The 26,245-nt window shown below is 40.9% G+C and overlaps 2 gene segments (V, D, J or C); both read left to right on the top strand.

The window, feature by feature from the left end:
• Window positions 1-1,170: 1,170 nt before the first annotated feature.
• On the top strand, window positions 1,171-4,418 carry LOC136665261 (immunoglobulin heavy variable 2-26-like). The segment is given in 3 exon segments: window positions 1,171-1,213; window positions 1,303-1,377; window positions 4,204-4,418. Coding segments are annotated over 3 exon segments (333 nt in total).
• An 11,531-nt stretch (window positions 4,419-15,949) lies between these two features.
• Window positions 15,950-20,877, top strand: LOC136665260 (Ig heavy chain V region 914-like). The segment is given in 3 exon segments: window positions 15,950-15,992; window positions 16,082-16,156; window positions 20,570-20,877. Coding segments are annotated over 3 exon segments (426 nt in total).
• Window positions 20,878-26,245: the final 5,368 nt, after the last annotated feature.

Genomic DNA, 26,245 nt, shown 5'->3' with positions numbered 1-26,245 from the left:
CACTGGTACAGAAAAATATTACATACATTTTACATGAATATTGTCACGCCCTCGTCTCGTCAAGTCTGTTTTCCCCCGGCCACGTGCTCTTTTAGCACATGGCTATGTTTGTTTATGTTCTAGTCCCGCCTTTGTTCCGCCTCCTCGTTTGTTGGTCATTCGTTCTTTGTACCATGTCAAGTCTGTCGTGTTCTCTAGTCTGTCTCTGTAAAGTTTCTCCGTTATTGGTTTCCACGTTGTCATTGTATTTCCTCTGTCGTTTAGTTCTTTAGTCTGTCTGTCCCGTTTGCCCTGTTTAGCTCCCCGTTTCCCGTTCAGCCTGCTTGGATCCCCATTTCCTGTCTTTTTGTTAAAAGTCTCTTTGTTTTGTTATTTCTGTAAAATAAAGTTTCTGTGGTTTAGCGTGTGTGTCCGCTCCGTCAATCCGCCCCGCGATCCTGACAAATATATGGACAAAATATTATTGTTCAATATTAAAAATGATGAATAGTGTTGCAATGGCCAATTGTTTTTATTGCTGTCTTGTAATAACTCACTGATTGCACTTACACATTCAATTGTAAAAATAACTGGATTTTTATTTAAACACCTTAATAAAAATCACTCTGTAAACTCTGAAATATAGCCAATGGAACCCAAAAGGTAAGTATTACAAAATAGCTTATTAAATTAAATAATCATCCATTTCTGAGTAATAAAATAAACAAATACTCTGCAAAGTGCAAAACAGCAGCATTCAACGGTAGTGATTAAAACAACTGTCAACAAACATTTAATTGATTTAACATTTTCTTCAACTATTTTTTGGAAGGCAGATTGGCATTCGGGAAAATCAAGTGTCTCAGCTTTGCTTGTTGTTCTCTGATTGGTTGAATGACAAGCCTTAGAAAAAATGGCTCGGTCTTAGACGGGAACCGGCTCTCATCGTTCACTTACAACAGCCGGCTCTTTGAACCGGTTCCTTCGCGACCGACACATCACTACTTGGAATGACACATTACTCCATTGACTCACACTGAAAGTTGATCATGTTTTTCTCCTGAAAAGTAGCCATTTTGGAGAGAGGAGGTTGTCATCTCACAGCAGCGATATGCAAATCACCCCTGACTCTCCTCATAAGAGCAGTGTGTCTCTCTGCAGCAGTGTCCATCCTCTAAACACAGCACAAACATGTTGTGTTCAGTTTCTCTGCTGCTGCTGACCGCTGCCTCGCGTGAGTCTTTCAGCTCAAGCCCCACTTCACTTCGTCTGATTCACTGCTTCAAACGTACTCAGATCTTTCTTCTTCTGCTCTTTCCACAGGTGTGTTCTGTGCTACTGAGATGATCCAGCCGGACTCAGTGGTCATCAGACCAGCAGAGACTCTGACCATCAACTGTAAAATTACTGGAGCTTCTATCACTGACCACAGCAGTCATTTTGGAACAGCTTGGATCCGACATCCTGCAGGAAAAGCTTTAGAATGCATCAACATCATTTATTTTACTGGAAGCATATATGCTCAAGATTCACTGAAAAACAAGTTCTCCGTCTCTCGAGACACGTCCAGCAACACAGTAACTCTCCAAGGAAAGAATCTGGAGCCTGGAGACACAGCTGTGTATTACTGCACACGATACACACACTGATACACAAAGGCCACAGTGCTGTACAATAACTACTCACTTACACTCCACACCATGATGAAGTGTGAACATGCCTTCACAGAAGTGGACTCTAATACATTACATTACACTACACACACAGACACACACACACACACACACACACACACACATAACGTTTGATGAATCAGAAGCCAATACATGTTCCACCACACTCCACTTCAAGTTCACTTCATAAGACCTTGATCCCAGTGAAGTGGAGAATTCTGTGCTGTGAGACTCCCACTGTCACAGTATAATCTTAACTTGCGTTTGAATGTACAGAAATTAAAGTATTCTAGAGAACATTCTGGAATTCATCTGTATTTTACACAAAAAGACTTCCCCCATGTTCCTTGAATCTTGTGATGATATGCACCCCAGAGTTTAAAACCTGACAACAGCTTTAAATGAAGACTGTCCCTGAACTGTAGGATCATTTGCTGATGATAAAGTGACACATCCTCATCAATAAAGAACTGAGTCTTTTCTGAATGTTTTTATTTCACTCAGATTTTCTGATTCTGAGATCAAAGCCGGTCCAACATCTGGCAACATTATCTCCAACATCACCTGAAAAACAATATCCACACATTCCATCTCAGCAATGTTCCAACACAGAGTGCCTTCCCAGAGAAACAGAAGCTCTCACTGCAGGAAAGTAATTTTTGATGCCCTTGTTGTGCAAATAATTGTTGGACGAGCTCAACTCTGATATGGCGTGGACGTGCTGTATTTGTGACTCCTCTGGATGTCCATCCTGACCACTAGAGGGCAGCCAAGTACGGCAGTCCTGACCTCACTAACTCCATGTGACTGTGGTTTAGAGCTGAAACTCAACACTGATGAGGTCATTCTTACACGGTCTTTCTGTCCTTTATGCAAAGTGACCTCACCGTACTTTCTGTATGAAAACCAGCTTCTCCTGTCCACTGCACTGGAGACTGAGACAGCGTTTTCAACACAGCACCATGATCTTCACATTTCTGCTGATGCTGACCACAGCAGTGACCTGTGAGTGTCTTTATGGACTGGAATAAAGAAAACTCCCATCACACACCACAGCATTTATCACTGTGTCCAGCTGGAACTGAGCAGTTTGTTGACGCTGGGGATGAACAAGGCTATTAACCTTTGTCTTTCTTTTGCTGCAGGTGTGAAATGTCCAGGATGAAGGAGATGTAGTTCCTTACATTTATGTGTCTCTAGGCAATACAAGTTTATTTATTGGAGACATTTCATACACAAAAGGCAGTTTAAAGTGCTTTACCGAATCAAAATGAACTGTAAAAAACAGTTAATTTTTAAAGTGTATCGTCAGAGCAGAGCAGGCTACAGTAGAGTTTACTAAAACAATGTCAATTTTTAGTATTTAATACAAAAAAATTCAGCATCTATGCAATTATTTATTGTGGCCAGCCTAAGGCACACCTGCGCAGTTCAGTGTGTATAAAGAAATGTTATAAGTGTAAGGGCAGTGAGCGTTTGGCGAGTGGTGACTTTTGTGCATGACCCCATCACACTGTCCCTACAGCACAGAGACAGGCTCTGGATTTACACACATCTGAGTAATAACTGGTAAAAATTTTGGATTATATTAATCAAAGTGAAAAAACTAACATTAAAAAAACAGAAGAACCTCTCCAGAGAATGGGGACTGAACAAAAGAGAATTCAGGATTCCTTCTTATATTTGCTTCATCTCTCAGATCAGAGCGGCTCCCTCTTGTTTGTGCTAACTCTTCTTTGCATTCTTTTTTCCTCTTATTTTTGAGTTGAGCTAAACCCATTTTTTCCCCTTCTTTTCTGCAGCCTCATTAAACCACCAGTCAAACATCAACAAAGGAATGACAGAGGTGTACTGTTTGCCATAGCCTTAAAAGCAGGAACCAGCAGGTACATCTGGTTGGCACTAATTAATATTACCCCTTGGTATTCTGGAACATTGAGTCTCCCAGAGTATCGGTGCCTCCCTTCCGTCACCCACTGCTGGCAGCCGGAGGCACAAGCTGACCCTTACATTCCCAGAAGTATTGTCTAGTCAAGTCTAGAACTTTACGTTTTTTCTGTAAAATCATTACAAATGTGTTCTGTTATCTAGAACACCCCTCATTAACAACACCTTACATCTAGCCATTCAGCCTTTTAACTTAATATCACCACTGTCTGAGCAAAACTTGAGCTTCCCTTGACATTATGTGAGTGTCACAGCGACCAGGTCAATAGGTCTGTTCTAAAAGTGCTTGAAATTACACATTTCTCCATTGACTCACATTAAAAGCTGTTCATGTTTTTCTCCTGAAAAGTAGCCATTTTGGAGAGAGGAGGTTGTCGTCTCACAGCAGCGATATGCACATCACCCCTGACTCTCCCCATAAGAGCAGTGTGTCTCTCTGCAGCAGCGTCCATTCTCTAAACAGAGCACAAACAAGTTGTGTTCAGTTTCTCTGCTGCTGCTGACCGCTGCCTCGTGTGAGTCTTTCAGCTCAAGCCTCACTTCACTTCGTCTAATTCACTGCTTCAAACGTACTCAGATCTTTCATCTTCTGCTCCTTCCACAGGTCATCATGGAACAGATAGGATCCGACAACCTGCAGGAAAAGCTTTAGAATGGCTCAACCACATTAATTATGCTGGAGGCATAGCTGCTAAGGATTCACTGAAAAACAAGTTCACCGTCTCTCGAGACATGTCCAGCAACACAGTATCTCTCCAAGGAAAGAATCTGGAGCCTGGAGACACAGCTGTGTATTACTGCACTCGATACACACACTGATACAGAAAGACCACAGTGCTGTACAATAACTACTCACCTACACTCCACGACATGATGAAGTGTGAACAATGGACTGGAAGTGACCTGTGGACATTAATACATGTTTACACCACACACACACACACCCTGGCTTGTGAAATTTATGGTGGTAACAATTTGGATGGTTATTTTGTTATTTTACCCAGAGAACCACTGGTGTCCATTACTTCTAAAAACAGAATTAAAGGTTGCTGTATCAGTTATTAATAAATGTTTCATTACACAAGTCCACTTCAGATGACCTTGAGCCCCACCGTGCACAATATAGTTTTGACTTGCATTTGATCATGCAGAAATTAAAATACTCTTGAAAATATTCTGAAATTTTAATGCAGTTGTGTCTGAGGGTTGGAAGGTCACAGGAGTTTTGTTGTGTTTTTCTGTGCTTTACACATCTATCTCTTCTCACTGTACACCAATTACTGAACCTACATGGACCTCTCAGTCAAAATCCTGAAGTTTGCAGATGATACTAGCAGAGCATGTACTGATAGCTAAGGAAGTTCAACCTGCCCCAGAAGCTGATGATGCAGTTCTACACTGCCATCATAGAGTCTGTCATCACCACATCCATTATTGCATTCAGTGACAACTTGAATTTCTACCTGAAATAAGAGTCTAACTTTAGAGACAACATTGATGTTAAAGGTGCACTCAGCCATTTCATCCTACAAAGTGCACCATAAAATTCTTTATATTCTTAATATTATATTTTATAAAATTCTCTTTAAAGTCCAGTATCACATCAGTTGAAGAATGAAATGACTTTGTTGTCCCTGAATGAACCAGTTTATTCTCCATAGAGTGGATATATAAGGGTATATAAGGGTAGTCAAATTGAAAGCAGACTTACTACAAAATATATCATGCATCCAGGCCACTAGGTGTCAGTATGAGTTCTGTTTCATAACATGATGCAGAATCATTGGAGAACATTACAGTAAACACTACCTGGTGTTAAACACGAGGGGGCGATCTTCCTTCACTCACACAATATACACCACTGGAGTCCTCTCACGGGTCACTAGATAAACAAATACCAGCTTCCTCCCACTGGACCTCTGTGTATTTAGGAGATCAGACTCTCTCTATTAAAGCGTGGAGAACATAGAAGAGCCCACAGCTCCAGCTTCAACCCACATTTCAACACCAACCATGTTCTCTACATCTCTACTGCTCCTGCTGGCAGCTGCTTCCTGTCAGTTCCTCAGTAAACAACACTCAACACTATTGAGATTATTTTCATGTCCAAGATGATGAATCTAATCACTTTGTATTTCTGTGTATTTCTAATCTACAGGTGTCCACTGTGTAGAACTGACCCAGCCTGCTTCTGTGGTGGTCCGTCCAGACCAGGCTCTGACCATCGACTGCAAGGTCTCATATGCAGTTACTAGCTCTTGGACAGGTTGGATCCGACAGCCTTCAGGAAAAACTCTGGAGTGGATTGGAGGCATCAGCAGCAGTGGGAGCATATATTACAGTGATAAACTAAAAAACAAGTTCACTATCTCTAGAGACACTGGTACAAACGCAATAACATTACGAGGACAGAGTCTGGACACTGGGGACACAGATGTGTATTACTGCGCGAGGGAGTCACACTGACACACACTAATGAACACGGTGTACAAAAACCCACTGCAGAGTGCCTAGACAGTTCATACATTGCTTCATATTATTTGTTCATAATTTTATTCATTCATTAATTAGTAAATGTGAATAACTCATAACCAATAACACTGTTAAAGGTCCAGAAACCTTAGTAAGTTTTGTTTTGTAAATAATATATAGCAGAACACTCTCAGAAACAAAAGCCAATTGTGCTCATTAGGTGGCAGACTGGGGTTCCATATCCAACATAGACAACCATACAGCACTACACCAACTGAAGTCCTTGGACAAGATTCCTAACCCTACATTCACTAATTCCTGTAATATGATGGTAACAGGAGGTCACTCTGGGAAGTGTTGCCAAGTGCTGTAAATTTAAGTATAGGTAGTATCTCTCGAGACTGGGGTGTTCAGGACCGTTGATTAGGAAATGTAATTACATCTTAGTTCCATTGCTGTTGTATTTATTTATTTATTTATATTTTTACTTTATTTTTTTAAAAGTATATTTTATTGTCCATATATGCATATGTTACTAACTGTGTGTCACGTATGAAGTGTTTATGAGAGTGTTTATGATTGTCTTAAACTCTATACTGTCCAAAGGTTAAAGGACTCACAGGAAGCCCCTCTCTCGTTCTCTCTCAGACCCAAAGCATGAGAAAATGTAAACAAACATCATATGTTTCACCATATTTGGAAGGGAAAAATAACCATATATAAAGGAAACAGAAAAGAGCTGAAGGGGAGAGACGAATGAAATTGACCTGATATTCTCCTAGCCCCTATGGCTGGTAAGATGCTGTCCCTTTGTGAAATAAAAAATTATTTTAACCTCTAGACGGTGTTTGGCAGATAATATTTTTCATCATCCATGCCACAACACCCCAGAAGAAATACACAACAGAAGTATTCACTGTATGTGCAATGCTTTGACTCCAGCTCCTTTTATTCTATTTATTTCATTGTGTCCTAATGCACTGTTGACTATTTATTTTCATGCATGTACTGAGTTACAGACACCTACAATTGTAGACAGTGATTTAGTATTACAAATGCTGAGAATATACTCCATTCACATCCTACTGAGCTTCTCCCTCAGTCACAGCAGGGGCCTGTAATATCTCACAAAGCTCTGAGAATGTTGAAATGAAATTTCCAGTAGGGGGCGCCCTTCACTGATAAAAGTCCAAAGTTCTCTCAATGCAACTGCAGCTGTTTTTCATACAACTGACTTGTCATGCAAATGTTGTCACATCTCTTCTGCATAAACAGAGTAAACTGAGCAGATCCCCAGGTTTCTGCTGACTTTGACCAGCTCTGTGTCCATCAACATAATGATCATCACCTATTTTCTGCTGCTGCTCGCTGCAGGACGTGAGTCAGATGTTTCTCTCTCTGTGAAGATCCATATGAATGCATTTGAACAATGAAATAAAAATGTAATCTGCTGCTCCTCTGTGACTCTGTTTAGGTGTCCACTCTCAGGTCGTCCTCACACAGTCTGAACAGTCAGTAACACTGTCTCCAGGTGGATCCCACAAACTGACCTGTGCCTGCAGTGGGTTCAGTGTGAGTGACTACAGTATGTTTTGGGTACGTCAGGCTCCTGGGAAAGGACTGGAGTGGATCATTTACTATTACACTGATTCTGATAAAAGCTCAGCCCAGTCAGTTCAGGGCAGGTTTACTGCGTCCAAGGACAGCTCCAATTTCTACCTGCACATGACTCAACTGAAGGCTGAAGACACTGCAGTGTATTACTGCGCTAGAGGCTCACAGTGGTGGAACTCATACAGACAGCTGTACACAAACCCTGCAAGTGAAGAACAAAGCAGATGTGGTCAGAAATAAGAGTCAGAGTAAAACTTTAGAGACAACATTGATGTTAAAGGTGTAATCAGTCATTTTATCCTACAAAGTTCACCATAAAATTCTTATGAATATTATATTTTATAATTCTCTAAGTCCAGCATCACATCAGATGAAGAATGAAATTACTTTGTTGTCCCTGAATGAACCAGTTTATTCTCCATAGAGTGGATATATAAGGGTATATGAGGGTGGTCAAATTGAAAGCAGAATTACTACAGAATCTATCATGCATCCAGGCCACTAGGTGTCAGTATGCGTTCTGTTTCATAACACGATGCAGGATCATTGGAGAACATTACAGTAAACACCACCTTTTATTGAACACTAGAGGCGATCTTCCTTCACTCACACAATATACACCATGGTGATGATGAACACTATTCAGACACTTTAAATAAGCATTGCACAATCATTTCACTGCACCTTCTGTAAAGTTGTATTTCATTCATCCTTCAGTACATAATGCATAATCTACACAATGTTACTTCATTTCCATGTTTTATATTTCAATATGTATATATGGTTACAACTTCCACATCACATCTTTATGTAAATAATAACAACTGCACTTTATGTAAATTATGTAAATAATGTTATATATTGCACTTCTGGTTAGATGCTAACTACATTTCATTGGTCCTGTACTTGTACTCTGCACAATGACAATAAAGTTGAATCTAAACTAATTTAATGGAGTCCTCTCACAGGTAACTAGATAAACTGACCCAGTCTGCTTCTGTGGTGGTCCGTCCATACCAGGCTCTGACCATCAACTGCAAGGTCTCGTATTCTGTTACTAGTGAGAATACAGGTTGGATCCAACAGCCTTCAGGAAATGCTCTGGAGTGGACCGGATATATCAGCAGCATTGGGACCCTAATTTACAATGATAAACTAAAATACAAGTTCACTATCTCTAGAGCCACTTGGACAAACACAGTAACATTACATGGACAGAGTCTGGACACTGGGGACACAGCTGTGTATTACTGTGCCAGAGAGAGAGGCTCACAATGACACAAACTAACACACCCGGCTTACAAAAACCCACAGTCAAGTCGGTAGAGTCAAGTACCTCACTGTTTTGTACTTTTCCCTTTCACCTAGACGTTAAAGAACGTGGATCATGGGCAAAGTGCTGCTAAAACAACAGACCCTGAAGACTGAGACTGTAGTGTTGATCATTTTATAAGATTCAGGACACAGTTCTGCCAACATTAAAGAGAGACGACCTGATAGACATCTACAGCCAGCTTCACAAAGGGATATGACTGATAACATTCCTTAATATCATAAAGAGGACACTTATTAAAATGAAAGTTACACTTTCCATTTTGTCAGCCGACTTCTTTAATTTTGGGAAAAGAGTATTATTTCTTCCAACATATTCCATATTAATTATCAACTCTTTATTGACAGCCCATATGTCAAATAGCAACATTCCTGTTTGAAGTCACGTCTCAGGTTGATGATTTTCCTGATTCTGAAACAGGATTAACTTGTAAAGTAATATATATATATATATATATATATATATATAGAAAATTACTTCCCCCAAAAAAATATGATCCTGTGTGATTAATTTGTACATTTTTAGACATGGTGCTCACGTTATTCAGGCTAGGTTAATAAATCTCCACAAGGTAGTGCTATTCACTTGTGTAGAAACTGCTCCACAAGGGGGTGCTGTTCAGTGCTTCTCATCAAAGATACTGTGTGGCCCATTTAATGCAGTGGTGTAAACATCAGGAAACACTCCACTATTCCAACCTTGGCTCACTACTGTAGAACAGCTGGTGTATTCCATTGAGATTGGACCCCAGTGAATCTGCACAGCAGCTGTAAAACACTGAGATGTAAATATCAAGCCTTAACACTAGGGGGCAATTATCCTTCACTTACTGCAGGACAATGCAACAGATTATATTGGACAGTTGTGTGTTTATGTAAATCCACATCTGTATTCTGTGCTGCAGATAAAAACAGTTAGCTATTGGTTAATGCTGATATCACTTCATCCCTCAGAAGTGGATCTGTCCATTTTCAGCAATTAAACATGATCTAAGCTTCGCTCAGTGCTTTGTTGTTGTACTGATGCTAACACAAGGTACGTTTGAAAATCTTCTGGATTGTTCTTAACTGTTTCTTGCTTGATTTTCCTCAGATGTTGTAAGTGCTGAGGTCCTTCTCGACCAGTCTTCTGCTGAGGTGAAAAAACCTGGGGAGAGTGTGAACATCTCCTGTAAAATAAGTGGTTATACCATGACCAGCTATGACATGCACAGGATAAGGCAGAGACCAGGGAAAGCTCTGGAATGGATGGGATGGATGAACACTGGTACCAATGCTGCAACACATGCAGACTCCATTAAGGACCACTTTGTAATGACTGAAGACGTTTCCATGAGTACACAGTTCTTACAGGTCAAGAGTCTGAGGGTGGAGGACACTGCTGTTTATTACTACGCTCGAGACCACAGTGATGGAGATGATAGAGCAGCTGAACCAAAACCACACTCTGAACAAACTGAAGCAGTTCCTGTTCTTGTCCATACACAGGAAACCCTGTGTATGTCAGTTAACACTCCAACATCAACTTTACTCAGTAGGAATCTTAGTATTTTAATCCACAACCAGTTAAAGTACAGTGACATTACACAATAATTCTGTGATTTTATACACTTCATTGAAATTCCAAGATTTTAGCATACACATATGCAGCAGTGGATCTGTGTTCCTTTCATGATGGAGCTCTGTCAAGTGCCTCTGGGAAAAATGAAGTGGTGATGGTCATCCAGAGCTAATAATCCAACAACAGAACCCAGACTCACTCATGCTTCTGTCCAAATTTAATCAGAGCCCCACACCCATGTTCTAACATCTAATATAAGGACTCCCCACAGGAACAGAAGGATTTACTACAGGTCAATCACTGTTGATGCCCTGTGAAGGACTGGCGACCCTTCCAGGGAGTATTCCTGCCTTGCGCCCAATGATTCCAGGTAGGCTCTGGACCCACCGCGACCTTAAACTGGATAAGCAGTTACAGATAATGAATGAATGAATGAAAATCATTATCGATGCTGTACCCATCAGGAAAAAAAAAATGTTGGCCAAGCTCAAGTTTAAAATTGTGTGGACGTGCTGTATTTGTGATTCCTCTGAATGTCCATCCTGACCACTAGAGGGCAGCTGAGTACGACAGCTCTGACCTCACTAACTCCATGTGACTGAGTGACATTGTGGAAAAGGAAATGACAGTGATGAGGTCATTCTTACACTGTCTTTCTGTCCTTTATACAAAGTGACCTCACCGTCCTTTCTGTATGAAAACCAGCTTCTCCTGTCCACTGCACTGGAGACTGAGACAGCGTCTTCAACACAGCACCATGTTCTTCACATTCCTGCTGATGCTGACCACAGCAGTGACCTGTGAGTGTCTTTATGGACTGGAATACAGAAAAATCCCATCACACTGAGCAGTTTGTTGACGCTGGAGATGAACAAGGCTATTAACCTTTGTCTTTCTTTTGCTGCAGGTGTGAAATGTGATGTTGATCTAGGGCAGCCCGGGTCAGTGGTCATAAAGCCAGGAGACTCTCTGACCCTCAGCTGTAAAGTGTCTGGATATTCAGTTACTGATGATAACTACGCGACTGGTTGGATTCGACAGCCTGCAGGAAAACCTCTGGAGTGGATTAACCACATCTGGGGTGGTGGGAGCACAAGACTCTCTGAAAAGCAGGTTCAGTATTTCTAAAGATGCATCCAGCAGCACAGTGACTTTACAGGGACAGAGGATGGAGCTTCAGGACACAGCTGTGTATTACTGTGTGCGCGTTAGACCCACAGACATTCAAAACATCAGAGAGTCTGTACAAGAACAAAAACAGATGTTGTGGACATTACTGGGTATTTTCCAGTCAATAACGGTGAGAAAAGCACAACATATTCAACAGAAAAAGAGCAGAAACCAAACATTTTCACAGAATATTACACAGAAGTCTTAACATCCCCAAATAATTACCTGCAAACAATACTAAATATTTAAAGCTTCTGTCTTTGAGGGAGAGAAGAAAATCAAGCCCCACTCTCGCCTCAGATCCAAACAAATCCACAACTGTATGTAATCCTCTCAAGACCATGTTCACACTTTTAATCCAGTACACCTTTATTTGTAAAATTCAGAAGATACTTCCTCACAATTTGCTAGCTCTCTGGTCTGTTTGTGCACTGGAAAATAGTTTGTTTTTATATGGAGCCCCGAATCCATTAATGACAACAAACTAAGCGTCTCTGACCAAAAAGGCTCAGAAGTTTATATCCTCCATTGCCCACTCCACTGTGGCCAAGACACAGCATCTGGAGGCATTTGGAAGGTGGAAAACTATGACAAAGATACAGTTGGCTACTTACTCAAACATACTGTTCCACCTTAAAGGAGTTTCTGAATAAAAACACACAGTAGGCACAATTTGTTCTGCTGTGACAACAGTAGCTCTCCAGAATTGTCTACATTTTCTTTCACTATGAGGACAGAGTCAACACTGTGGGTCTGAAAGGATGTGGAGCTGTCAGGAAGCTCTAACCAAGGACAGGAAATAGACACACAAGATGATCATTTCCAAATTGAACAAAGAACCTGCTGGTGTTCTCAGAAATATCAATTGTCTGAATCCAAGAATTGTAGTGCATTCACTGAATGAACCAATTTATACTCCATAGAGTGGGTCCATCACATGGGGGTGGGCATGTTTATATTAAGTGTAGTGCAGAGTCTGATATATTAAGGTCACTAGGTGTCAGTATAACGTCTGTGTCGTACGGTGAAGGAGAATCACTGGAGGAAACGTCTGCTCCTTTAAAGAATGGTGTCAGAGCAGTGGTAGAGGATGTGGAGAAGTGGGCGGGGCTATTTGGAGGGGGTTTTCAGAGTGAGAGACCTATGCAAAGTCAGAGTCCTTTACAGGCTTTTTATTCCCAGACTCCACTCAGTCTTTATGCTGGATCAACACCACTCAGTGACCTGGAGAATGGACGTGAAGACCTTCTGGAGCTTTCTGTTCATGTCCCTCGCTACAAGTAAGATCCTGCTGCTTCTCTACTGGATGTTATTGTTGTCAGCTCCAAGAACATTGTCATTTAAGGTGGGCAGGACAAAAAGTCAATACAAGGACATTGTGTATCATTTGTATCGACATGTCATGAAGTTTTGGTGCGGTCTAAACAACAACTGACATGTTCTAGTTCTGTAAAGTAACTGGACGGTGAGAAACACAGGGACGTTCTGCTGCTTTATTAATTGATGTGTTGTTTCTTTTAGAGTGTTGGGGTCAAACGCTGATCCAGTCTGAAGCTGCGGCCATTTCTCCTGGAGGGTCTCATAAACTGACCTGTACAGCATCTGGACTAGACTTTGATGGCTACTGGATGGGCTGGATTAGACAGGCTCCTGGAAAAGGCTTAGAATTGGTTGCAGCTATTGCGGGTGACAGCAGTAGCAAGTACTACTCTCAATCTGTCCAAGGAAGATTCACCATCTCCAGAGACAACAGTAAAGACCAGCTATATTTGGAGATGACGAGTGTGAAGGACACTGACACGGCGGTGTATTACTGTGCTCGAGACCCACACTGACACAAGAGCTTACAGCGCTGTACAAGAACCCCTGCAGTGTGGAGGATGAAGGAGATGTAGTTCCTTACATTTCTGTGTCTCTAGGCAATGCAAGTTAATTTATAGGAGTCAGTTTAAAATGGTTTACCGAATCAAAATGAACTGTAAAAAACAATTTCTATTTATTTCAATGTTAATTTTTAAAGTGTATCATCAGAGCAGAGCAGGCTACAGTAGAGTTTACTAACACAATGTCAATTTTTAATATTTAATACAAAAAAAATTCAGTACCCATGTGATCATTTATTGTGGCCAGCCTAAGGCACACCTGTGCAGTTCAGTGTATATAAAGAAATGTAATAAGTGTAAGGGCAGTGAGCGTTTGGCGAGTGGTGACTTTTGTGCAGGACCCCATCACACTGTCCCTACAGCACAGAGACAGGCTCTGGATTTAAACACATCTGAGTAATAACTGGTAAAAGTTTTGAAGAAAAAATAAGGTGGATTATATGAATCAAAGTGAAAAAACTAACATTAAAAAAACAGAAGAACCTCTCCAGAGAATGGGGACTGAACAAAAGAGAATTCAGGAATTATTCTTATATTTGCTTCATCTCTCAGATCAGAGCGGCTCCCTCTTGTTTGTGCTAACTCTTCTTTGCATTCTTTTTTCCTCTTCTTTTTGAGTTGTGCTAAACCCATTTTTCCCCTTCATTTCTGCAGTCTCATTAAACCACCAGTCAAACATCAACAAAGGTATGACAGAGGTGTACTGTTTGCCACAGCCTTAAAAGCAGGGACCAGCAGGTACATCTGGTTGTCACTAATTACCCCTTGGTATTCTGGGACATTGAGTCTCCCAGAGTATCGGTGCCTCCCTTGCGTCACCCACTGCTGGCAGCCAGTGGCACAAGCTGACCCTTACATTCCCAGAAGTATTGTCTAGTCAGATCTAGTCAAGTCTAGAACTTTACAGTTTTTCTGTAAAATCATTACAAATGTGTTCTGTTATCTAGAACACCCCTCATTAACAACACCTTACATCTAGCCATTCAGCCTTTTAACTTAATATCACCACTGTCTGAGCAAAACTTGAGCTTCCCTTGACATTATGTGAGTGTCACAGTGACCAGGTCAATAGGTTTGTTCTAAAAGTGCTTGGAAGTAGTGATAGGAATTTTGGCTCTTAAATTGCTCTTTGTTTTACCACTTATTTCCACTGGTACAGAAAAATATTACATACATTTTACATGAATATTGTCACGCCCTCGTCTCGTCAAGTCTGTTTTCCCCCGGCCACGTGCTCTTTTAGCACATGGCTATGTTTGTTTATGTTCTAGTCCCGCCTTTGTTCCGCCTCCTCGTTTGTTGGTCATTCGTTCTTTGTACCATGTCAAGTCTGTCGTGTTCTCTAGTCTGTCTCTGTAAAGTTTCTCCGTTATTGGTTTCCACGTTGTCATTGTATTTCCTCTGTCGTTTAGTTCTTTAGTCTGTCTGTCCCGTTTGCCCTGTTTAGCTCCCCGTTTCCCGTTCAGCCTGCTTGGATCCCCATTTCCTGTCTTTTTGTTAAAAGTCTCTTTGCTTTGTTATTTCTGTAAAATAAAGTTTCTGTGGTTTAGCGTGTGTGTCCGCTCCGTCAATCCGCCCCACGATCCTGACATATATATGGACAAAATATTATTGTTCAATATTAAAAATGATGAATAGTGTTGCAATGGCCAATTGTTTTTATGGCTGTCTTGTAATAACTCACTGATTGCACTTACACATTCAACTGTAAAAATAACTGGATTTTTATTTAAACACCTTAATAAAAATCACTCTGTAAACTCTGAAATATAGCCAATGGAACCCAAAAGGTAAGTATTACAAAATAGCTTATTAAATTAAATAATCATCCATTTCTGAGTAATAAAATAAACAAATACTCTGCAAAGTGCAAAACAGCAGCATTCAACGGTAGTGATTAAAACAACTGTCAACAAACATTTAATTGATTTAACATTTTCTTCAACTATTTTTTGGAAGGCAGATTGGCATTCGGGAAAATTAAGTGTCTCAGCTTTGCTTGTTGTTCTCTGATTGGTTGAATGACAAGCCTTAGAAAAAATGGCTCGGTCTTAGACGGGAACCGGCTCTCATCGTTCACTTACAAGAGCCGGCTCTTTGAACCGGTTCCTTCGCGACTGACACATCACTACTTGGAATGACACATTACTCCATTGACTCACACTGAAAGTTGATCATGTTTTTCTCCTGAAAAGTAGCCATTTTGGAGAGAGGAGGTTGTCATCTCACAGCAGCGATATGCAAATCACCCCTGACTCTCCTCATAAGAGCAGTGTGTCTCTCTGCAGCAGTGTCCATCCTCTAAACACAGCACAAACATGTTGTGTTCAGTTTCTCTGCTGCTGCTGACCGCTGCCTCGCGTGAGTCTTTCAGCTCAAGCCCCACTTCACTTCGTCTGATTCACTGCTTCAAACGTACTCAGATCTTTCTTCTTCTGCTCTTTCCACAGGTGTGTTCTGTGCTACTGAGATGATCCAGCCGGACTCAGTGGTCATCAGACCAGCAGAGACTCTGACCATCAACTGTAAAATTACTGGAGCTTCTATCACTGACCACAGCAGTCATTTTGGAACAGCTTGGATCCGACATCCTGCAGGAAAAGCTTTAGAATGCATCAACATCATTTATTTTACTGGAAGCATATATGCTCAAGATTCACTGAAAAACAAGTTCTCTGTCTCTCGAGACACGTCCAGCAACACAGTAACTCTCCAAGGAAAGAATCTGGAGCCTGGAGACACAGCTGTGTATTACTGCACACGATACACACACTGATACACAAAGGCCACAGTGCTGTACAATAACTACTCACTTACACTCCACACCATGATGAAGTGTGAACATGCCTTCACAGAAGTTGACTCTAATACATTACACCACACACACAGACACACACACACACACACACACATAACGTTTGATGAATCAGAAGCCAATACATGTTCCACCACACTCCACTTCAAGTTCACTTCATAAGACCTTGATCCCAGTGAAGTGGAGAATTCTGTGCTGTGAGACTCCCACTGTCACAGTATAATCTTAACTTGCGTTTGAATGTACAGAAATTAAAGTATTCTAGAGAACATTCTGGAATTCATCTGTATTTTACACAAAAAGACTTCCCCCATGTTCCTTGAATCTTGTGATGATATGCACTGCAGAGTTTAAAACCTGACAACAGCTTTAAATGAAGACTGTCCCTGAACTGTAGGATCATTTGCTGATGATAAAATGACACATCCTCATCAATAAAGAACTGAGTCTTTTCTGAATGTTTTTATTTCACTCAGATTTTCTGATTCTGAGATCAAAGCCGGTCCAACATCTGGCAACATTATCTCCAACATCACCTGAAAAACAATATCCACACATTCCATCTCAGCAATGTTCCAACACAGAGTGCCTTCCCAGAGAAACAGAAGCTCTCACTGCAGGAAAGTAATTTTTGATGCCCTTGTTGTGCAAATAATTGTTGGACGAGCTCAACACTGATATGGCGTGGACGTGCTGTATTTGTGACTCCTCTGGATGTCCATCCTGACCACTAGAGGGCAGCCAAGTACGGCAGTCCTGACCTCACTAACTCCATGTGACTGTGGTTTAGAGCTGAAACTCAACACTGATGAGGTCATTCTTACACGGTCTTTCTGTCCTTTATGCAAAGTGACCTTACCGTACTTTCTGTATGAAAACCAGCTTCTCCTGTCCACTGTACTGAAGACTGAGACAGCGTCTTCAACACAGCACCATGTTCTTCACATTTCTGCTGATTCTGACCACAGCAGTGACCTGTGAGTGTCTTTATGGACTGGAATAAAGAAAACTCCCATCATACACCACAGCATTTATCACTGTGTCCAGCTGGAACTGAGCAGTTTGTTGACGCTGGGGATGAACAAGGCTATTAACCTTTGTCTTTCTTTTGCTGCAGGTGTGAAATGTCCAGGATGAAGGAGATGTAGTTCCTTACATTTATGTGTCTCTAGGCAATACAAGTTTATTTATTGGAGACATTTCATACACAAAAGGCAGTTTAAAGTGCTTTACCGAATCAAAATGAACTGTAAAAAACAGTTAATTTTTAAAGTGTATCGTCAGAGCAGAGCAGGCTACAGTAGAGTTTACTAAAACAATGTCAATTTTTAGTATTTAATACAAAAAAATTCAGCATCTATGCAATTATTTATTGTGGCCAGCCTAAGGCACACCTGCGCAGTTCAGTGTGTATAAAGAAATGTAATAAGTGTAAGGGCAGTGAGCATTTGGCGAGTGGTGACTTTTGTGCATGACCCCATCACACTGTCCCTACAGCACAGAGACAGGCTCTGGATTTACACACATCTGAGTAATAACTGGTAAAAAATTTGGATTATATTAATCAAAGTGAAAAAACTAAAATTAAAAAAACAGAAGAACCTCTCCAGAGAATGGGGACTGAACAAAAGAGAATTCAGGATTTCTTCTTATATTTGCTTCATCTCTCAGATCAGAGCGGCTCCCTCTTGTTTGTGCTAACTCTTCTTTGCATTCTTTTTTCCTCTTATTTTTGAGTTGAGTTAAACCCATTTTTTTCCCTTCATTTCTGCAGCCTCATTAAACCACCAGTCAAACATCAACAAAGGTATGACAGAGGTGTACTGTGTGCCACAGCCTTAAAAGCAGGAACCAGCAGGTACATCTGGTTGGCACTAATTATTATTACCCCTTGGTATTCTGGAACATTGAGTCTCCCAGAGTATCGGTGCCTCCCTTCCGTCACCCCCTGCTGGCAGCCGGAGGCACAAGCTGACCCTTACATTCCCAGAAGTATTGTCTAGTCAAGTCTAGAACTTTACGGTTTTTCTGTAAAATCATTACAAATGTGTTCTGTTATCTAGAACACCCCTCATTAACAACACCTTACATCTAGCCATTCAGCCTTTTAACTTAATATCACCACTGTCTGAGCAAAACTTGAGCTTCCCTTGACATTATGTGAGTGTCACAGCGACCAGGTCAATAGGTCTGTTCTAAAAGTGCTTGAAATTACACATTTCTCCATTGACTCACATTAAAAGCTGTTCATGTTTTTCTCCTGAAAAGTAGCCATTTTGGAGAGAGGAGGTTGTCGTCTCACAGCAGCGATATGCACATCACCCCTGACTCTCCCCATAAGAGCAGTGTGTCTCTCTGCAGCAGCGTCCATTCTCTAAACAGAGCACAAACAAGTTGTGTTCAGTTTCTCTGCTGCTGCTGACCGCTGCCTCGTGTGAGTCTTTCAGCTCAAGCCTCACTTCACTTCGTCTAATTCACTGCTTCAAACGTACTCAGATCTTTCATCTTCTGCTCCTTCCACAGGTCATCATGGAACAGATTGGATCCGACAACCTGCAGGAAAAGCTTTAGAATGGATCAACCACATTAATTATGATGGGAGCATAGCTGCTAAGGATTCACTGAAAAACAAGTTCACCGTCTCTCGAGACATGTCCAGCAACACAGTATCTCTCCAAGGAAAGAATCTGGAGCCTGGAGACACAGCTGTGTATTACTGCACTCAATACACACACTGATACAGAAAGACCACAGTGCTGTACAATAACTACTCACCTACACTCCACGACATGATGAAGTGTGAACAATGGACTGGAAGTGACCTGTGGACATTAATACATGTTTACACCACACACACACACACCCTGGCTTGTGAAATTTATGGTGGTAACAATTTGGATGGTTATTTTGTTATTTTACCCAGAGAACCACTGGTGTCCATTACTTCTAAAAACAGAATTAAAGGTTGCTGTATCAGTTATTAATAAATGTTTCATTACACAAGTCCACTTCAGATGACCTTGAGCCGTGCACAATATAGTTTTGACTTGCATTTGATCATGCAGAAATTAAAATACTCTTGAACATATTCTGAAATATTAATGCAGTTGTGTCTGAGGGTTGGAAGGTCACAGGAGTTTTGCTGCGTTTTTCTGTGCTTTACACATCTATCTCTTCTCACTGTACACCAATTACTGCACCTACATGGACCTCTCAGTCAAAATCCTGAAGTTTGCAGATGATACTAGCAGAGCATGTACTGATAGCTAAGGAAGTTCAACCTGCCCCAGAAGCTGATGATGCAGTTCTACACTGCCATCATAGAGTCTGTCATCACCACATCCATTATTGCATTCAGTGACAACTTGAATTTCTACCTGAAATAAAGGTCTAACTTTAGAGACAACATTGATGTTAAAGGTGTAATCAGTCATTTCACCCTACAAATTGCACCATAAAATTCTTATTAATATTATATTTTATAACATTCTCTGTGAAGTCCAGCATCACATCAGTTGAAGAATGAAATTACTTTGTTGTCCCTGAATGAACCCGTTTATTCTCCATAGAGTGGATATATAAGGGTATATGAGGGTGGTCAAATTTAAAGCAGACTTACTAAAGAATCTGTCATGCAGCCAGGCCACTAGGTGTCAGTATGAGTTCTGTTTCATAACACGATGCAGAATCATTGGAGAACATTACAATAAACAGCAGGGGACAGTCAGAGGTCGTGGGCGTTTTTTTTCTAAAGCTGCCGTTGTTCCCACTATGTTCCTGCTGTTAAACACTAGGGGGCGATCGTATTTCACTCACACAATATACACCACTGGAACACTCCCATGAGTCACTAGATAAACAAATAGCTTCCTCCCACTGGACCGCTGTGTATTTAAGAGATCAGACTCTCTCTATTAAAGTGTGGAGAACAGAGAAGATCCCACAGCTCCAGCTTCAACCCACATTTCAACACCAACCATGTTCTCTACATCTTTACTGCTCCTGCTGGCAGCTGCTTCCTGTCAGTTCCTCAGTAAACAACACTCAACACTATTGAGATTATGTTCATGTCCAAGTTGATGAATCTAATCACTTTGTATTTCTGTGTATTTCTAATCTACAGGTGTCCACTGTTATGAACTGACCCAGCCTGCTTCTGTGGTGGTCCGTCCAGACCAGGCTCTGACCATCGACTGCAAGGTCTCATATGCAGTCACTAGCTCTTGGACAGGTTGGATCCGACAGCCTTCAGGAAAAACTCTGGAGTGGATTGGAGGCATCAGCAGCAGTGGGAGCATATATTACAGTGATAAACTAAAAAACAAGTTCACTATCTCAAGAGACACTGGGACAAACACAATAACATTACGAGGACAGAGTCTGGACACTGGGGACACAGCTGTGTATTACTGCGCGAGGGAGTCACACTGACACACACACTAATGAACACGGTGTACAAAAACCCACAGCAGAGTGTCTAGACAGTTCATACATTGCTTCATATTATTTGTTCATAATTTTATTCATTGATTAATTAGTAAATGTGAATAACTCATAACCAATAACACTGTTGAAGGTCCAGAAACCTTAGTATGTTTTGTTTTGTAAATAATATAAAGCAGAACACTCTCAGAAACAAAAGCCAATTGTGCTCATTAGGTGGCAGACTGGGGTTCCATATCTGACCCAGACAACCATACAGCACTACACCAACTGAAGTCCTTGGACAAGATTCCTAACCCTACAGTCACTGATTCCTGTAATATGATGGTAACAGGAGGTCACTCTGGGTAGGAGTATTTGCCAATGCTGTAAATGTAAGTGTAGGTAGTACCTCTCATGACTGGGGTGTTCAGGACCGTTGATTAGGAAATGTAATTATATCTCAGTTCTATTGCTGTTGTTGTATTTATTTATTAATTTATATTTTTAATTTATTTTTTTTAAAGTATATTTTATTGTCCATATATGCATATGTCACTAACTGTGTGTCACATATGATGTGTTTATGAGAGTGTTTATGAATGTCTTAAACGCCATACTGTCCAAAGGTAAAGGACTCACAGGAAGCCCCTCTCTCGTTCTCTCTCAGACCCAAAGCATGAGAAAATGTAAACAAACGACATATGTTTCACCGTATTTGGAAGGGAAAAATAACCATATATAAAGGAAACAGAAAAGAGCTGAAGGGGAGAGACCAATGAAATTGACCTGATTCTCTCCTAGCCCCTATGGCTGGTAAGATGCTGTCCCTTTGTGAAATAAAAACTTATTTACACCTCTAGACGGTGTCTGGCAGAGCATCTTCTTCATCATCCACACCACACCACCCCAGAAGAAATACACAACAAAAGTATTCACTGTATGTGCAATGCTTTGACTCCAGCTTCTTTTATTCTATTTATTTCATTTTATTTCAGTGTCTTAATGCACTGTTGAATATTTATTTTCATGCATTTACTGACTGAGTTACAAACACCTACAATTGTAGTCAGTGATTTAGTATTACAAATTCTGAGAATATATTCCATTCACATCCTACTGAGCTTGTCCCTCAGTCACAGCAGAGGCCTGTAATATCTCATAAAGATCTGAGAATGTTGAAATTAAATTTCCAGTAGGGGGCGCCCTTCACTGATAAAAGTCCAAAGTTCTCTTAATGCAACTGCAGCTGTTTTTCATAACACTGACTCGTCATGCAAATGTTGTCACATCTCTTCTGCATAAACAGAGTAAACTGAGCAGATCTCCAGGTTTCTGCTGACTTTGACCAGCTCTGTGTCCATCAACATAATGATCATCACCTACTTTCTGCTGCTGCTCGCTGCAGGACGTGAGTCAGATGTTTCTCTCTCTGTGAAGATCCATATGAATGCATTTGAACAATGAAATAAAAATGTAATCTGCTGCTCCTCTGTGCCTCTGTTTAGGTGTCCACTCTCAGGTCGTCCTCACACAGTCTGAACAGTCAGTAACAGTGGCTCCAGGTGGATCCCACAAACTGACCTGTGCCTGCAGTGGGTTCAGTGTGGGTGACTACAGGATGCACTGGATCCGACAGGCTCCTGGAATGGACTGGATTGGATCATGCACTATTATACTAACTCAGACAAAGGCTCAGCCCAGTCAGTTCAGGGCAAGTTTACTGCATCCAAGGACAGCTCTAATTTCTACCTGCACATGACTCAACTGAAGGCTGAAGACACTGCAGTGTATTACTGCGCTAGAGACGCACAGTGGTGGAACTCATACAGACAGCTGTACACAAACCCTGCAAGTGAAGAACACAGCAGACATGGTCAGAAATAGCAGGAAACAAACACACAGTTCGTGGGCACTGTTTCTGAAGCTGTTGTTACCAAATACACTACTCTGTGCACACACACACACACACACACACACACACACACACACACGATATCAACCCCAGATTATATATATTTCTGTTGTTGTTTTTTTTTTCTAAAATTTTTGTACAAATAACAATTTAGCTGAAGACTCCTTGTGGAAGGAAATCGTAGGAGTGCGCAGATGGAATCTGAGAATTCTGAAAATGTCAGTTTTGGTCTCATCATTTTATCAGGAGGGAAAATGAACCTGGGAAATAAAGTATAAATTTATCCTCCATGTCTTATGGGGGTTCTGACTATTCCTTCACTAACCATGGCCCAGTCTGGAGCTGAATGACACACACACAGATACATCAGTCTATTAACTATTGATCAGTGAGCAGTGAGACCCTGGTTTATCTTTTGCACATATTTAATGACAACAAATCATTAGTGTTGGCTGAACTTGAAGTGCCACCAGTTGATGTTGTTGAATCACTTTTAAAAGTTCCTCCTTAATCATATGCAATTATGCAAATTTCCAGTCCAACACCACTGCAAGCCAACTATATCCACAGTGTGTATAAAACATCTGGACACAAGCACCCAGACACAGAGCAAAGATGAGCTGGACTCTGCTGTTCCTGTTGGTCTCTGTACCATGTAAGTGGACTCTGCTCATTGTTTATATGCTGTAGGTGTCAGTTTGAAGCTAATTGCAGTAAATCTAAAATGTTTAATGATGTGTTTCCTCTTCTCAGACGTCCATGGCATCAGTCTGAGCTCGTCTCCTGATCAGGTGAAGTCTCCTGGACAATCAGTGAAGATTTCCTGTCAAATCTCTGGCTATGCCCTCACTGATTATGGCACAGCTTGGATCAGACAACCTCCAGGAAAAGCCATGGAGTGGATTGGGATCATCTGGGGTGGTGGATCTATAGACTCTGGCTCTTCCTTTAAGAATCGCTTCACAATATCCAGAGACACCAGCAGCAACGTGCTTTTCTTAGACATCAGCAGCTTGGAGACTGGGGACACGGCTGTTTATTACTGTGCCAGAAGAGACACAGTGGTACAGCTGAGTGAGAGCACTGTACAATAACTTAGGAACATCTGTCTTAGTCCAGATAGAGTTTTTATTAAAGCCGGAACTTTCCTCCAAGCTTCATTAATATCATTAATTATTAATGACAGCAATATTTATGTTTTCAGGTCTCATTTGAGTTGGAAAATTTATCTCTAATATTTACATAGGAATTAATCAATGTGTAAGTGTCAGTGGTCCCTTGTTTTTCTTTAATGTACCAGTAGGTGGCACCACACTTTCAAAAAAGAAAGAGACAGGATGTGGCTGAGTTCCCAGGTATTAAGACAGAGTGAGGAAAGATTGATTTGTGATAGAGAACTGTTTGGTTCAAACTTTCACTAACAACAAGTGTGAGGTACCAGCTGCAGGGAACTGAGAGTAAAATGACATCATGTAGAGAATCCAAGCTTGTGTCTGTGTCTGTAACGGCTGCACCTTACCATCAGAGCTGAATTCACTGATTATACATGAGGTATCTACAAATGTTTGGGTACATTCTACAGTCTGTTACAGGAAGTAAAATGTATGCACATATGTAGGTTTATTTTTTCCGGAAAGTGTTGCTTCTTACATCTGTTGAAAACAAGCCGTGGGTGGTCTAACATGTTCTGTGTTAAGCTACTGCCCCCTAGTGTACACATTAATTAGCTTAGCCTCTCATGGGTCATTATATTAACAAATACCAGCTTCCTCCCACAGGAAATATGTGTATTTAGGAGATCAGACTCTCTCTATTAAAGTGTGGAGAACAGAGAAGATCCCACAGCTCAAGCTTCAACCCACACTTCAACACCAACCATGTTCTCTACATCTCTACTGCTCCTGCTGGCAGATGCTTTCTGTCAGATCCACGGTAAACAACACTCAACACTATTGAGATTATGTTCATGCCAAAGATGATGAATCTAATCACTTTGTATCTCTGTGTATTTCTGATCCACAGGTGTCCACTGTGTAGAACTGACCCAGCCTGCTTCTGTGGTGGTCCGTCCAGACCAGGCTCTGACCATTGACTGCAAGGTATCGTATTCAGTTACTAGTAAGAATGCAGGTTGGAGCCGACAGCCTTCAGGAAAAGCTCTGGAGTGGATTGGATATATCAGCAGCGTTTGGACCCTAATTTACAATGATCTCTAGAGCCACTTGGACAAACACAGTAACATTACATGGACAGAGTCTGGACACTGGGGACAGGGCTGTGTATTACTGCGCCAGAGAGAGAGAGGCTCACAGTGACACAAACTAACACACCCAGCTTACAAAAAACCACAGTGAAGTCTCTAGAATCAGGTTCCTCACTGTTTTGTACTTTTTTCATTTCACCCAGACGTTAAAGAACATGGGTTGTGGGCAAAGTGCTGCTAAAAAAAAAAAAAGAAGACTGAGACTGTAGTGTTGATCATTTTATAAGATTCAGGACACAGTTCTACCAACATTAAAGAGAGACGACCTGATAGACTTCTACAGCCAACTTCACAAAGGGATACGACTGACCATATCCCCAAAGACTAACATCCAGTTCACCGAATACACTGCTCTGCCCAGACTCCACACACACAAACACACACACACACACACACACAAACACAAACCACCAGAGCATATTTCTGATTGCTGGATCTTTACAATATTTTCTTTTGGAGAATTCTGAAAATGTGCTGAGATTACTTTCAGTCCAATCGTTTCATTAGGGGGAATATAAAGAGTAATTAAAATCTTGTTCCTAATAACATTCTTTAATAACATATAGAAGACAGTTATTAAAATGACAGTTACACTTTCCATTTTCTTTAATTTTGGGAAAAGAGTATTATTTCTTCCAACATATTCCATATTAATAATCAACCTTTAATTGACAGCCCATATGTCAAATAGCAACAGTCCAGTTTAAAGTCAAGTCTGAGGTTGATGATTTACCTGATTCTGAAACAGGATTAACTTGTATATATATATATATATATAGTACTTCCCAAAATAAATATGATCCTGTGTGATGTGATTCATTTTTACAATATGGTGCTCATTTAATGCAGTGATATAAACATCAGGAAACACTCCACTATTCCAGCCCTGGCTCACTACTGTAGAACAGCTGGTGTATTCCACTGAGACTGGACCCCAGTGAATCTGCACTGCAGCTGTAAAACACAGAGATGTAAATATCAAGCCTTAACACTAGGAGGCAATGTTTTTTCACTTACTGCAGGACAACGCAACATATTCTATTGGACAGATGTGTGTTTATGTAAATCCACATCTGTATTCTGGGCTGCAGATAAAAACAGTTGGCTATTGGTTAATGCTGATATCACTTCATTCCTCAGAAGTGGATCTGTCCATTTTCAGCCATTAAAGATGATCTTTATGGGTCTAAGCTTTGCTC

Source organism: Hoplias malabaricus, chromosome 13, assembly GCF_029633855.1.
Source record: "Hoplias malabaricus isolate fHopMal1 chromosome 13, fHopMal1.hap1, whole genome shotgun sequence".
Taxonomy (NCBI): Eukaryota; Metazoa; Chordata; class Actinopteri; order Characiformes; family Erythrinidae; genus Hoplias; species Hoplias malabaricus.
The sequence above is the reverse complement of the archived record's forward strand: the minus strand, read 5'-3'. Positions and strand labels throughout refer to the sequence as shown.